Source organism: Caretta caretta, chromosome 8, assembly GCF_965140235.1.
Source record: "Caretta caretta isolate rCarCar2 chromosome 8, rCarCar1.hap1, whole genome shotgun sequence".
In the NCBI taxonomy this organism is placed as follows: domain Eukaryota; kingdom Metazoa; phylum Chordata; order Testudines; family Cheloniidae; genus Caretta; species Caretta caretta.
The window spans coordinates 53,821,603-53,836,639 of NC_134213.1; the positions used below are offsets into that span (position 1 = coordinate 53,821,603).

The 15,037-nt window shown below is 52.1% G+C and overlaps 1 protein-coding gene across 3 annotated transcripts in view; it reads left to right on the forward strand.

The window, feature by feature from the left end:
* KIAA1614 (KIAA1614 ortholog) overlaps nt 1–15,037 on the forward strand; it is a 43,637-nt gene that overhangs the window by 10,512 nt on the left and 18,088 nt on the right. For all 3 annotated transcript variants that reach the window (XM_075131509.1, XM_048861778.2, XM_075131508.1), the window contains 3 exons: nt 1,717–2,736; nt 3,426–3,489; nt 13,744–13,887. In XM_075131509.1, coding sequence (XP_074987610.1) covers nt 1,743–2,736; nt 3,426–3,489; nt 13,744–13,887 — 1,202 coding nt within the window. In that variant the 5' untranslated portion in view covers nt 1,717–1,742. The remainder of the gene's footprint in view (nt 1–1,716; nt 2,737–3,425; nt 3,490–13,743; nt 13,888–15,037) is intronic.

A 15,037-nucleotide genomic window follows, 5' to 3' on the forward strand; every position in this document is an offset into this window, starting at 1 on the left:
CAGTTCTGAGTCAATAGTGACTCAGTGGCTCTTAATGACCAGCTGGTTCACTGTCTGAGGAGAGCAGCATGACCTAGAAGCTAGGCTGGGGATTGCAAGTCAGGACCCCTGAGTTCTATCTCAGTGTTGTCACTGATCTGCCTATGTCATGCACGTAATTGCTCTGTGCCTCAGTTTCCCTAGCTCTAAAATGGGGATGATAATACTCACCTGCCTTTGCAAAGCCCTTTAAGAGTCCTCTGATGGAATGTACTAGATAAATGCAAATAGATATTTTAACTTATAACTGTGAGGAAGTGCCCAGTCTGGAGGCCCTTACTGCTATTCTAAACCATTTATACAGGGAGATGAGACAAACGCAGAGAGAATTACTTGTTTAGTGTGTCTGAAGACCAGGAAAATTGAGGTGCCCATTGCTATAGACAGAGTTCAGTTCACAGTACTTGTCTCTTCCTCCCTGCTTCAGCCTAGTGCAGTAACTAATCCGAAAGCAGCGCTCCACTCTCATTACATAGGATTGCGATGGAAAGTATAAAAGAGTGAAATGGCGACGCCAGGTGAATTTCTGCCTGCAATGATGGTTGTACCCAAGAACTGCCTGCAACTGTGAGGAGGGCCTGTTGGCTAGTAGTGGGACCAGGGGCCTAAGAGCTGGGATTCCTGACTTCTGGTCCCAGGGATGCTGTGAACTTGCCCAAGTTGCTTGGTCTCTCTATTTGCCCTTCCTTGACACAGGGATAATCAATAAACATCTACGCTTACGGGGCAGGGACCATCTTTTTGTTCTGTCTGCGCAGCACCTAGCCCAGTGGGGCCCTGGTCCATGACTGGATCTTCTAGGGCAAGAGTGGGCAAACTACAACCCATGGGCCACATCCGGCCCGCCAGCTGATTTAATCTGGCCCTCAAGCTCCTGCTGGGGAGCGGGGTCTGGGGCTTGCCTTGTGTCCGTGTGCTGCAGTTCCCGGAAGCAGCGGCATGTCCCCCCTCTGACTCCTACATTTAGGGGCAGCCAGGGGGCACCGCGCACTGCCCCTGCCCCAAGCACTGCCCCCGCAGCTCCCGTTGGCCAGGAACTGCAGCCAATGGGAGCTGCAGGGGTGGCACCTATGAACGGGGCAGTGTGCAGACTAGAGCTGCCTGGTCACGCCTCTGCGTAGGAGCTGGAGGGGGAAATGCCACTGCTTCCAGGAGCTGCTTGAGGTAAGCATCACCTATACCCCTGATCCCCTCCCGGGCCCCAACCCCCTACCTCAGCCCTGATCCACCTCCTGTCCTCCGAACCCCTCGGTCCCAGCCCGGAGCCTCCTCCTGCACCCCAAAACCCTCATCCCGCAGAGTCTGCACCCCCAGCCGGAGCCCTCCCTCTCCTCCCCAACCCCCAGCCAGAGCCTTCAGCCCCCTCCTGCACCCCAACCCCAATTTCATGAGCATTCATGGCCCGCCATACAATTTCCATAGCCAGATGTGTCCCTCGGGCTAAAAAGTTTACCCACCCCTCTCCTAGGGGCTACTGCAGTGTAAATAATTGTATGCAATGCTTAGAGACCTTTGGCAAGAGGCTGTGTGGAGCTGGCCAATGTTATTAGCTGGGGCGATGGGAAAAGGAGTTCCTGGAGAGGAGGGTGTGCAGGCCCATCCAGCTGTGGTGCTGCAGAGAGCTCCCTTTACAGTCTAGTTGAGTTCTGCCCTTACTGCTGTTTGTTTTCTCTGCAGGGGCCCCCGGGAGGCAGAAGGCTGGCATGGAGGGGAACTCACCTATGGAGAAGAGAAGAGCCATGAAGGGCATGAAGCAGCATGGCAGGAATGCCAGTAGAAGGAACTTCTCTGCTGAGAGCGCCGAGTCCAGCGCCGACCAGCCTGTCAGAGCGGCTTTGGAGCCAGCAGGGCTGCGAGGGGAACCGGGCAGGGCTGCTCGCTCTATTCTGGAGAGCAAGGTGAAGGCTCTGAAGGAGAAGAGGTTGACCGTTAAGCAGGGAGAAGTGGTGTCCCAAGAACGGGCCTCTCTGAAGAAGCCCAAGGTCAGGAAAGGGAAGCTCACGCCAAGTCTGGTGGTGGTGGAGGGGGTCCCCCAAGATGCGGTGGTGGAGCCCGGGGCTCAGATCCGCACCTACCTGACGGATGTGCTGCTAGACAGCCGTGACGATGTGGACTTTGGGCACGTTGCCAGGGGGACTGTGGCTGCAGACCTTTACGCCAACAACGTGGAAGCTCTGAAGGCGCATAGGACAGTGGGAGGAGGCAGTGCCTTGGGCTGCGGTTCAGCTGAGGAGCTCTGGAGGCTCCCAAGCCCAGGCAGGAACATTCTGGAGAATGCTGACTGCTACTCAGAAAACAGGGCCCAAAGGGGCTCCCCAAATGGGCTTTGGGGCACCAGCTCCTCTAGGAATCCTGCTACAAGCAGCCAGAAATCTTCCCTTGAAGACCATGGCAAACCAGCCCCCTTTGGAGAAGAGCTGGCCCAGGCTACGGACTCAGAGAACCTCCCCACGACTCCCAAGGACAATCTGTGCGAGGGGTTAGCCCCTTCAGGGCAGCTGTGGAGGACAGAGAGCTGGGATAGCCTTGGCAGCGCTGCGAGTGCCACCAGCGGGCTGTCTCTGGCTGAGCAGGTGGAGAGGAACCGGGCCGTGCTGCAGGAGATGCTGAGCCTATCAAGGCAGAACTGCTCTCCTCTGGAGCCTCGTCGCCAAGTGAGGAAAGCGCTCACGCTAGCGAAGGATGGAGCTGCTCAAGGTGGGTATTTGATGCTGGAGCATCTTAAGAGTGTGTGATGGGCAGGGGGAGTGTCACAGCTCTGCCATGCACCTCAGTTGGGCCATGCAATACCTACCGCTGTTGTCCACTCTGATTTACACTGTCTCACTCGCCGTTACTTACAGATACCCTGCAAAGAAAGCACAACAAATTGGCGTTGACACCATTGCCCATTTTTGCTATTTTGGAAAAGACGGCCTGAAATAAGGGGGGGGGGGGGACTTGAGGGTTTTTGCTTTCTTTTTTTTTTTTTTAAATCACACGCCCTTTCTCCACAAAAAAATGCTACCACTTTAATTAAATCAGTGCATGTTCTTTGTGTGGTCACTTAAATTCAGGGCCTTATCAATGTAGCTTAAAAATGAGGAATGGCAGGCCTGGCTGGAGGCTTCAAATGTGGTTTGCAAGTGTTCCCAGCTCAAAATTGAATCTTTAGCAAAGACAGCTTTTCTGTTAAGTGTTTCTCCAGTATTTGAGTTACATACACATACAATCCCACGGTTTTACAGTCTAGAAGGAAAGGATTGGCTTTGGGGAATGAGCTCTGAGGTTGGTTTCCAGGTGAATGGGATCTCTGGTGAACAGAAGAGGAGGGTCACTTTCACACCCCCTGCTTTACGTGTTGCTGAGGTGTGCGACTCGATACGTGTCTCTGTTCTGGGTTACAGAGCTGCGGGTGAATGACCTGGACTGGGACTCCGGGGTCTCGCTGCAGGACTCAGAAGGGTACAGGTAACAGCTGAGAACACTGTGGGAAGGAAGTGAAGATAGCCCCTTCTCCCTTCCCCCCCACCCTATGTATTTTTAAAACTAGCAGGCAATCCCTGGTGGGTCTCTGTCTGTCTGGTCCCTGAACTTCCTCCTCCCCCTTAGAGATGGCCTTTCCCCCTCACACACAAAAGGCCAGAACGAAGGCACTCTCCCAGGCCAGCATGGAGGAAGCTGGCCCCGCAGCTGCTTGTGTTCAGCCCACTCTGAGGTTCTATGGAGAGCTCCAGTCTGCAGGGCCATGAGTCAGGCAACTGTCCCCAGCACCCAGTTCTCTCAAAATAGCAATCGCTAAATGTGCAGCGTTCCTTGCCAGTGGCCCCTGTCCATAGATGATTGGAAGCCTGGCACCGCTGAACCAAGGGTGGGAATTGCTTTTGCTGCGCTTTGTTTCCCAGCATACACACGGAGAGGAGCAGATAGAAACATACAGTACTCTTGCTGGAAGCTTTTAACATAACACGACTTTATTTCCAAACTTCAGAACAGGAGCACCCAAGAACCCAAAAGCAGAGAGACAAAACAGGCTGCGCCCTAAGACAGAGAAGCACATCTCGTCCCTTACTGCAGGGTGGCTGGCTGGCTGGCTGCTGATTGACTGCTGCTATGTTCAAATCACACACTTCCTTGTAGCACCCCTCAGCCTTCAAGCAGGAGCAGGAAACCCCTTACGATTTAAAGTGATAGTGTGTAATTGTAACAGTTTGCAGTACACCACACACTTGAACAAGAAAAAATAACACACACATCTAAACAGAAGGCTAAAAGGAGTAAAGTCTGGAAGAGCAGTTAATTCTAGGTTCCCGTTAGCACCAACCTGTATTAGTTCATTATAAACTCTGGGGCTGCTGCATTACAGGATGACTTCTTCCCAACTGGAGCCCAGAATAGCCCCAAATGCTATACTGCTGCAGAGTCCCATGTGTGTTTTACAAGGGGCGGGTCCAGCTGTTCATGGAGGGCATGAGTTTCCTCTGAAGAAAGGGAGCTCTCAGCAGAGCATGGCAGTGTGTTCTGTGCAGGCCTGTCATTAAAACTAGCTTTACCTACGCTGGCTATCGCTCAGGGGGGCTTGCCAGGGAAACCTGACGAGGAGCCAGTGCTGCTCAATTCAGATATGCATCTCTTTGAGTGACTTTGGCTGCTGGGGTGGCAGCTCAGGCCTAGCTGTTGGAGGAACAAACATGGTCAGCAGGAAGGTTTTTGAGGTTAGGATGTGTGTGTGCGCACAAGAGAAGGAGGAGGAGGTGAATGTGAATCCCCTTTTAGACACTGGGTCAAATGTTCAATAGGGCCTCAAGCTTGTCTCTGTCCATCCGTCTGTGCTGCTGGCCCTCATCCCCATTGTATCTGCGTAGCTCTCGTAGCGCTTTGCAGCAATAGAGAAACAGGCCGGGGGGAGGAGAGTCTTGCCCTAGATCACCCAGCAATGGAACCCAGGTCTCTTGATCACAGTGCTGTGCCCTACCCAGGCCATTCTGCCTCCATGTTCATCTGTGCACATGCAAATCACCAATCCAAGTGGTTTTTAAGCACTATCCTTTAGGAGATCACACTTGTAAGACACCAAGTGCTAGAGCTCAAAATTTGTGTGTACAGGCTTTAAAGTGCATCCGCAGAGGCCAGTCTCTGGAAATATGGCCCTCAGCTTGCCCAAGATCTGGGCCTGATTGTGGGCCTTGTGCTCCGCACGATCTCCAGGAAGAGGTTGATCCAAACGATCAAAGGCTCGAAGGGGTTAACATGTACAGAAGGTCTGGGAAAGTTGTAACTGCTTGTGGTTGGGAGGGAATTGGACTTAAATCTCCCCATGGGCTAGTGCAGATTGTGCAGGTGGGAACCTATAATCTCATTGAACTAATGATAAACCTTAGGGATATGGACTAAAAATGAGAAAGAGATCCTAGAGTCTGAGACTTCCAGCTGTGTCAGGCTTGTGTGCGGGAGGACGGGAGAGACTCTGTTTGGCCTCACCTGAGGCAGCTGAGCAGCTGCCCAGCTGTAGTACTGTGCAGGATGATGCTCTGGTCATCAAAGGTGGGAGGGATCTGCTGATTGAGTTCACTGTATGATCTGGGCCTTCAGCTGGTGGGGATGTCATGAGTGATAAGAGACCTGACAGGTTTCATGGGGCGGGTGAGTGAGCTTGTGGAATGGCTGGCTCAGGGCAGCGCTGGAGGCATCTCGCAGATCAGTGTTGGGAACAGGGAGGAATTCAGCATGCACTTAATGAGAGAGAATGTCACATTAGTGGGTGTGTCTGCTAGCTAGGGAAATGGACAAGACTTGATGGTGTCCTGACTCTCCCTTCATCCAAAACATTTTATGTAAGTCAAGGGATTCTGCTCCATTGTGTTCTCCAGTTTAACAAAGAATGGAGATAGACCATTACAAATGGGGAATAATACTGAGCAGTCTGCACGCTCAGAGCAAAGGAGATTTGTTATTCCCCTTTTACGGATGGGGAAACAAATGCACATAGCCATGAAGTGACTTGCCAAACGGTGTCACAGCACATCAGTGACTGAACTGGGAAGGGAACCTCACTTTTCTCATCATTCTCAAGCTAGTTCTGAAGCCACTGGATCTCACTGCATCCTTAATGGCCTCTGCCTGTTTGCTCTTGAGCTTGCCCTGGTAGGAGTCCTGGTTGTGACCCCTTGAAGACATCTGCCCAGCAATGTCCATGCACAGATCTTTATTCTGGTGGCTGGCCTGCACCTACGCTTCTCCCTGGATGGCAATTATTCCTGCACCTATGCTTCTCCCTGGATGGCAATGAGATCTTGCATCTCAGCATAGCTCGAAGCAGCTGCTCGAGGCATGTTGCAGGGTTTCTGAAGTAATACCGCAGCAAAGCTGATGTATGTGAATCCAGGAGCAAATGGACGCCCTGATAAACAGAGAGGTCAGTAACCATCACCCACAAGGCCGCGTGGGATAGCAGTTGGAGGACTGCCAAAGTAGTGCATAGCAGCATTGCGTACACAGGAACAGTAGATTGAACTAACTCAATTCACACTGAACGTAGCTCACTTTGAAAGAGGATTCCAGAATTTGCAACAGATGCACAGTTAGGGTACTCAAGTATTTTCAAGCTGGATTAACTGGACTTCGTCCAGTTTAGCCCCTGTGTAGACAAGCCCTAAGATACAAGGGCCCAAGCTATAAAGAGCCTCATACATCCAGTCAGTGCCTTGAATGGCAGTGGGAAACCATCTGGAATCCACTGCAGAGGTGGGTATAATGTGCTCCCTTCATATGCTAGCTCCAGCTCTGGAGTGGTCTGTGTGGGTAGCCCCATCCCGCTATAGAGGCTGCAAGTGATGGAAAGGAGCCACGGGTAGGACAAATCCACCCGTTAATCAGCAGGAAGCACGATGTGCCCACGGAATGTGCGTCTTGCTCTGAAGCGAGTCGCACGCTGTCATGTTTCACACGCCTGCCTTCCCCTAGGAAGCCCTGGGCACGAAAGGGTTAATCTGAGATTCTCTGAAGTGACTGCCTGAGCCAATTACTGTAATGGGGGGGGGGGGGGGGATTATGGCAGCAGCCAGGAGGAAAAGTCTGTGCTCTGGAATAGCCTGTGGATCACATGTGGGGCAGGACAGAGCAGGGGGCAGATTGGAGACCATCTGAAGTGGAAGAATGGGGAGCGATTTTTCCCCAGGGCAGTGAAATGTACAGGGGAACTGGGGAGTGGGTGGGGACAGGCAGAGCGTGCCATTCTGGGGATTGTCCTGAGTGCAGCAGCTTAACTAGGTAGCAGGAAGGAAAGCTTGGAGCTTACTGTCCCCAAGATACTGGGATCCCGTTTCTTTGGGGGTGAGATTTAACATGCATATCCTAGTACAGCCGCTGTTGAGAACGTCTTGGATTATTCCCCAGGCAGCTGGCTGCATTGGAGGGATTGTGGTGGATCCCTATGGGGGAGAAAAGGGAGCTGCATTGCAGTGTGACAGCTGTGGGGGGAGGGGCAGCTGCATATCCTCTTGCAGTTGAGAGATTGCAGTGCTATCCCTGGCAGGGGGGAGGAGGAAGAAGGGGCTGCACTACAGATCCAGTAATACTCCAGGTTTCAGAGTAGCAGCCGTGTTAGTCTGTATTCGCAAAAAGAAAAGGAGTACTTGTGGCACCTTAGAGACTAACCAATTTATTTATTTATCAATTAAATTTATTTGAGCATAAGCTTTTTTTTTTCCACTGAATGCATCCGATGAAGTGAGCTGTAGCTCATGAAAGCTTATGCTCAAATAAATTGGTTAGTCTCTAAGGTGCCACTAGTACTCCTTTTCTTCTTAGTAATACTCCAGTTGTGGTTTGAGTGCCCAGGGACTGGAGCCTGTAGCTCTGATTACAGTTGGGAACTTGTTTTCTGATTCCAAGTGGATTTAGGCTGTTGCTTCTGGGCAGAGTCTGCAATGTGACTGAGTTCATTACGTGTGGCTCCTGCTATGCTGGTTCCTGCGGAACTGACAGAAATCCGGTGCCTCTGGGCTAGTGAAGTGTTTGAGTTCTGGCTTGGGTGTAGCTAGTGTCGCTTTTCTTCAAAGCTGGTTGATCCCTCTCCAGGGTCATGGCCAGGACATGAGAGAGAGGCCCTGAAGAATTCACCCTGCGTCCTACATCCAATGCAGGGCCTTCCAGGAGAGTGTGAGCAGAGGATGAGGCTGGATGCATTCAACAAACCTGCTAGCTCTTGACCATAAATCTGAGTTTAGTGCATTCATTGAAGGGTCCTGCTAGCCTGGGACATCATGGGTATCTGCTCAGCTAGTTAAAATTGACATTTGGTGTAGGCCCACACAGCTGCTTTTTTTCCATGCCAGCCATGGTTTTGTGCCCCCCCACCCCATACCCTCTGCCTTTAACACTGTATATGCTAGGAGTGCATTCTGGGCAGCTATCCCAAGGACAATGGCTATTTTTCAGAGCCCCTTCCGTTTCTGCCGAGGATTCTGGGAATTGTTACACTCTACCCATAGTCCCATGCTTCAAGGACAGAGTGGCCATTTGATGTGATGGGGACCTTCCTGGCATGGTAGGCGCTGGCTGTTGAGTGATCGCTTTTGAGTCAGAGCAGGGCAGAAATGGGAACAGCGCCCAGAACACTCTCAGGTGTTCCCTGGCGTCCCTCTACGCTGCTTTAGTGAACTGGGAGGAGGCAGCCTCTGGACAGGGCCAGTCTCTCCCATCGGTGGGACAGTGTAATTCTGCTCTCTTAGCACATGGCACTAAGCAGCCTGACTCTGTCCTCTCTCCCGTTCATGCTGGTGTCGTCTCACCATGGCGCTCCAGGCCATATTTGCCTGTAGGCCTGTGAGTTCTGGGCCCGGGGGCAGTGATTTTAGGGGAGACAATCTGAAGCCAAAATCGAACGGAAGGAAATGTTAGGGGTGTCAGCCCCAGAGCACTAAGTGGCTAGGGGCCTGGTGAGCTGAGAACATAACTCATGTCTGCACAGCATGTGGGTAATGACCACTCAACCCTGACTATGTGCCACCATTGCTAGCAGCCTAGTCTGCCACGTGTCTGGACCCTGTAAGCAATTAGCCACATGGTTAATGGACTGTGTGGGAGGGTACTCTGCTGGTAAACTCGTCTTCCTCTTCCCCTCATTCTTTGCCACTGAACATCCCCCAGTGCCCTCTCCCACTTGTGGGGCTGCCTGCCATTGGGAACACTTTTCCCCTGCCTATAAGGGGCTCACTTAGCTGGACAGGTTCAAGTCCCAAGAGACTGAATTCCCCTTTCACGCTCTCAGATCGGGGGGTTGGGGGAGAAGCTGCTGTGCACCTACCTGGGAAGATGTGGATGTGCTGCTACATCCCTATCCCTGACCCCAGTATGTGTCTGGAGCAGCCGGATGCAGCATTAGAAGGGAGTGCTAATGACGCTTGCTGGTGAGCTAGGAACCAAGCGCCCCCTCAATGTTTTGGTAGGCAAAGAACCTTTGTGGTGGAACAACCTTTAGTGGGGCATAAGGCGTTGCTCTCCTCCCTGTTCCCCGAGACACATGATCATTGTCTTTGCCACTGGTGGGTTACACTCCAGGCCTTGCTGACACAAAGGGGGACACACCTACCCCTTTCCTCTCCTCTGAGGGCTGAACAGCCATCTCTGAGAGGTGTCTTACGGCTGTCTAGAGCACCCATCACTAGAGCATCAAAGTGCTTCCTGGCTCAGTTAAATCTGCAAGCTGAGGCCCCGGCAGGCTTTGTGGCTCACCCAGCTGTTCTTGGGAATCTTAGCACCTGACATTTCTCTGAGTGGAATGGGGTGGGGGTGGGAATGGCATCAGCAGTTTAGCCGGAGAGGCTAAGCAGCAGGGCTGAAGCTGGAGGGGGAGATGGGGGTCAAGGGGGGGAAGGGGAGTCAGATGTGCACAGGGGAAGAAAGTGCCATGTATTTCTGTGTACTGCATTGTTTTGCAAAGTAACTCCCCTGTGCACTGGCTCTGCAGTACGTAGCGCTTGCTAAAAACACAGGCACAACGGCCTCCCAGAAAACTGGACAATTCCCTCCCAACCTGTACAGGGAAGAGAAATGGGCCACAGGCAGGGGGGCGAGTTGTATGGACCCATGGTGCCTGGGCTCCAGCAAATTCAGGGCCCCGGCAGGCCTGGATCCATCAGTGTTCGGGGCCAGGTCTTTTCCCCAGCCCCGTCTGCTGCCCCTGCATGCCTTCCCTGGAAAATCCCCTGGCCGCGCCTGCTGACCCGCCCGCCTCCCCCAAGTGTCCCTGCCTGTCCTGGGCTGCCCCCTGCAGCTCCGTGCTGCGCTCCCTCAACGGCTGCTGCCAGACTCAAGGGAGCAGCGCCAGGGGCAGGCACTGAGGAGGGAGGAAGCGCATGGCAGCCCCTCCTGGCAAGTGACTCCGGGGGGGGGCGTATCCTGGCTGGACCTTCTGAGCTTCAGCCTAGTGGGGCTTGGGTGAGTGTCATGCCGGGGGGGCCAGGGAGCTCACTGCTGCCAGCAGGGAGAGGGCTGGGGCAAGTCGTCCTCTCTGGCCACCAGCCCCAAGGCAACCTGCCTGATACACCCCAAAATCCTCATCCCCGGCCCAGCCCCACACTCCCTCCAGCACCCCAACCCTCTGTCCCAGCCCAGAGCCTGCACCCAAACCCCCTCCCAGAGCCCACACCCAGCACTCCAAGCCCCCTTCTACACCCCCTCCTGCACTCCAGCCCAGAGCCCACACAGTACCCAAACTCCCTCCCAGAGCGTTAGGCAGGTGTGGGGGGTGCGGGCGGGATTTGGGCCTGTTCTGGGCACCACCAAAAATTATACAAACCTGCCGCCTCTGGCCACAGGGCAACGAACTTGGGCCTTGTTAACCCAGCCAGGGAATAAGTTCCAGAGCCCCTGGAGAATGCACCAGCCTCCTGACTTAAACTTAGGGACTGTTCATTCAAGAGCCTCAACTGCTGTGTGGCATGCGGAGAGAAAGGAGTGTCTCGGACAGCCAGGACCCAAACCGCTGAAGGCTCCGCAGATCAAGGCCAATCCCTGGACTGCACCTGGAAGTGGACAGGGAGCCAGTGTGACTCTCGGAGAATTGGGGTCAAGTATTCCCATTGGGTAACAGCACCTCCCAGGTGGACAGCTGCACCCTGCGCCTGCCGCGCTGACCACCAAGGGACTTTCCCCAATACCATGTGGGACCATGCGGGGGCAGGGAAGGGAGGGAAGGAAGCTGTTGAAGGAAACAAATGGTCCGGGCTGAGATGCATTGGCAGAACTGACTGGGATAGGAGGGGGTGCTACATGTGAGGACTAAGATGCATGGGCAGATCTCGGTGGGGGAAACTAGGTAGACTAGTTTCAGAGTAGCAGCCGTGTTAGTCTGTATTTACAAAAAGAAAAGGAGTACTTGTGGCACCTTAGAGACTAATCAATTTATTTGAGCATAAGCTTTCATGAGCTACAGCTCACTTCATCGGATGCATTCAGTGGAAAATACAGTGGGGAGATTTATATACACAGAGAACATGAAACAATGGGTGTTATCATACACACTGTAAGGAGAGTGATCACTTAAGATGAGCTAATACCAGCAGGAGAGCAGGGTGGAGGCGGGGGGGGGGGGAATCTTTTGTAGTGATAATCAAGGTGGGCCATTTCCAGCAGTTGACAAGAATGTCTGAGGAACAGTGGTGGTGGTGGGGAATAAACATGGGGAAATAGTTTTACTTTGTGTAATGACCCATCCACTCCCAGTCTCTATTCAAGCCTAAGTTAATTGTATCCAGTTTGCAAATTAATTCCAATTCAGCAGTCTCTCATTGGAGTCTGTTTTTGAAGTCTTTTGGTTGTAATATTGCGACTTTTAGGTCTGCAATCAAGTGACCAGAGAGATTGAGCGTTGGCCTGCTAAACCCAGGCTTGTGAGTTCAATCCTTGAGGGTGCCATTTAAGGATCTGGGTCAAAAATTGGGGATTGGTCCTGATTTGAGCAGGGGCTTGGACTAGATGACCTTCTGAGGTCCCTTCCAACCATGATATTCTATTCTATGCTCTGTAATTTGTGAACTCTCTAGGTGACTGACTGGCAGCTAATTGGCCAATGAGCACCAGGATGAGATAAGACTACCAGAGGTCAGTGAGAGGAGGGTGCTCCTAGAAAGAGAAAAGCTCCCAGGGAACAGAGTAGCTGAACTCTGGGGGAAAGCAAGTTGGGGAGGGACTGCCCGACAGCTGGCTGCAGGGCCTCTACATGGTCTCCAGTGCACAAGGGGTTAACTTCAGCTCTCCTTCCTCTTCACTTTGCACAGATGTTGCAGGAATGGGCTGTAAGCAGGGCTGCTGCAGAGAGACAAGGTGGGGAGTGCCAGGTTGATTTCAGGCTGAGAACCTGCCTGTTGCTCTTTTTGCTTCTGCTACCTTCGTTTAGTTCCTATTAGAAAGAGTCCCTCCTGTTGCACAATCCTTACTCCCTGTTGCATCATTTTGTTTCTGCTAAGCCAGTCATCCCCGTAGTTTACAGACTATTGCTATAGTGGCAGTGTGGTCCTGTGCAGAGGGGATTGGGACTCAAGATACCTGGGTTCAACTCCCACGTCTGCTGCTGACCTGGTTGGTGACCTTGGGCAAGTCATTTCAATTATCTGTGCCTCAGTTTCCCCATCTGTAAAATGGGGGTAATATTCCCTTTGAGATCTACAGAGTGAAAGCAGAGAGAAGTATTTTCACTTTGACTTACAGTGCAGCATTCTGCTGTTTTTTGGGTAAATCTACCATGCAGCTGAAGCTGTGGAGTGTGATGGGCATGCAAAACTGCAGAAATACCAGCAACTTTGTCCCTGGAGGGCTTCTGCTTTGCTATTTCCAAATATTTAAGGTGACTTATGCAAGAGATCCTTTTGCAGGGTGCTGTGGTGCATTGAAAGTGGTGTAAAAATGACACACTGTCCCTTTAAATTTCAGGGGCTTTCCTGCCTGCAGAGTAGGGGTCTCTGTAGAATATGTGCTGCTAGGTCCAGATCCCGCTCAGCCAGCCAGTCTAGAGCAAGATGTGGGGGGTTGTTCCTCTGTTCTAGGAGGGCAGCCTGCTTTATGGATCTGCTTTTGTGTTCTTGTGTGTAATTGTTCTGAACTCTTAAAAACAGTCGTATTGCATTGCAACCTTCTATTGCGAGTACATTTATGCTGGGAATTTAGCAGTCGCAGCCCCGTACTGGCAGAGGGGATGGGTGGGCCAGCAGGCCCTCTTCAGCTCTGGCCCATTGGTAAATAGCCACCAGAGGGACCAGCAAAAACCAGTCACTGAATAGAAGTTTGCCTTTAAGTAAAGGTCAAATTGAGCCGGTGTGGAAACCGTGAGGGTGTATTTAATGTGGCTGAAGGTGGGCTCCTTGTTCAGGTTTTCAGGATATTTGGCCTCAACCTGGCTTAGGCCCCTGAGAGCTGCTGCATCCACTTGTAAGGCTGCTTACGGAATGCTCCCATCCTTCCTCCTCCTGTCTCTGGCCAGGTCTATCACTGTGTCTTTGGACGCAGGCGCCCATGCCTGGCTTATGAGAGCCCTGGCTTCTCCGATTGATGGCGTAGGCTGCCCTCTAGTGCTGGCTTGCAGGCCTGCAGTGGGTCTGAGGATGGACCGTGGGTTGTTTTTCCAGGCAGAGAGAGCCGCATCGTCCTCGTCACTGTTAAACCACTTCTAATCCTTGTTATTTTTTTCTAATCCCCCCGCCTTGCTCCCCACTGGCCTGGCTGCAGGGCCTTTGTTCCCACTCAGGAGCTTGAGCTGAGCCCCAGGCATGAGCAGGCCAAGCAGCTGCTGCAAAGAGCCCGCATGAAGGCCAGGACGAACCCTCTCCGAGCCAGCCACGACATCCTTCCTGCTGTTCCCCAGGCCAGGCGGTGAGTGCAATGCCTCAAATGTCCGTCATAGCTCCAGGGAATGCCGGGGGAGGGGGAGGGAGACCTGTTTCTATTGCCAGTCTTCCTGCAGGATTCTTCTGCTTTCCTGCCTTGCTTGCACTCTTAAGCATGTATGGAAATAGAACCAGACTGTGATCCTCGCTCTCACGCATAGGTGCTGGAACTAGAGAGCTAGGGGTGCTGCCTCACCTCTAGCTTGAAGTAGTTTCCATCATATACAGGGTTTACAGTTTGGTTCAATGGCTCTCAGCACCCCCACTATGCAAATTGTTCCAGCACCCCTGCTTTCATGTAGATGCAGACACACTGTAGGCATTCTGTAGCCCAGTATTTCTCAACTACCAGTCTGTGGACTGGTGCCATCCGTGAGATCTCCCTGACACAGTTTCAAAAGGCAGCAAGCCGGTTCCTGGTATCAAAAGGGTTCAGAGACACTGCTGTAGTCCACTACACCACATAAACAAATATCACATGTACAGCAGAAGCCTGTTACACTTTCACCGTACGCATGCTCCATGCGTACCAGATAGACACATACAACGGATCACACACTAGTGTTGACTCTAGAGGATTTGAATGGGGTGTCATTGTTTCATTTTATGATGACAGAGGCACCGACTGCAAGTTCTTGGCTCCCTGAGATCAGTTGATTTCACCAATGATACAGAAAGGTCTCCCAGAGTAAAATAAACTCAAGAGCCGCGGAGAATGACAGTTTTGGCTTGTGAGGTTTCAAAATTTGTTTGGTTTTGTTCCACACTAGAACAAAAACAAACCCTTTGACATGTTTTCACAAAATGGAAATGGAGTTGAAATGTCTGTTTTCTGAGTGAAAAGTTAGGTTTTTGATTCACGTCTCTCTTAAGGTGACCGCAGAGTCCACCCTGGACCGCCGAAACCTTACTACTGAAAACTTTGTTGAAATCAATAGTGTATTTTGTCCAACAATAGAGTTTTATCCAAAATCTTCTAACCAGCTCTAATAAATACATAGCAATAGAGAGAGTCGCCCTGCAACAAACCCACCTCGGATTATAGATAACTCATGTGTGTGTCTGTTAACAATCCCTCACAAGTGATGTGGGCTTGGGAGATTCTGCTGGTCAGCTCCGTGCCTCCGCCTGAGTGA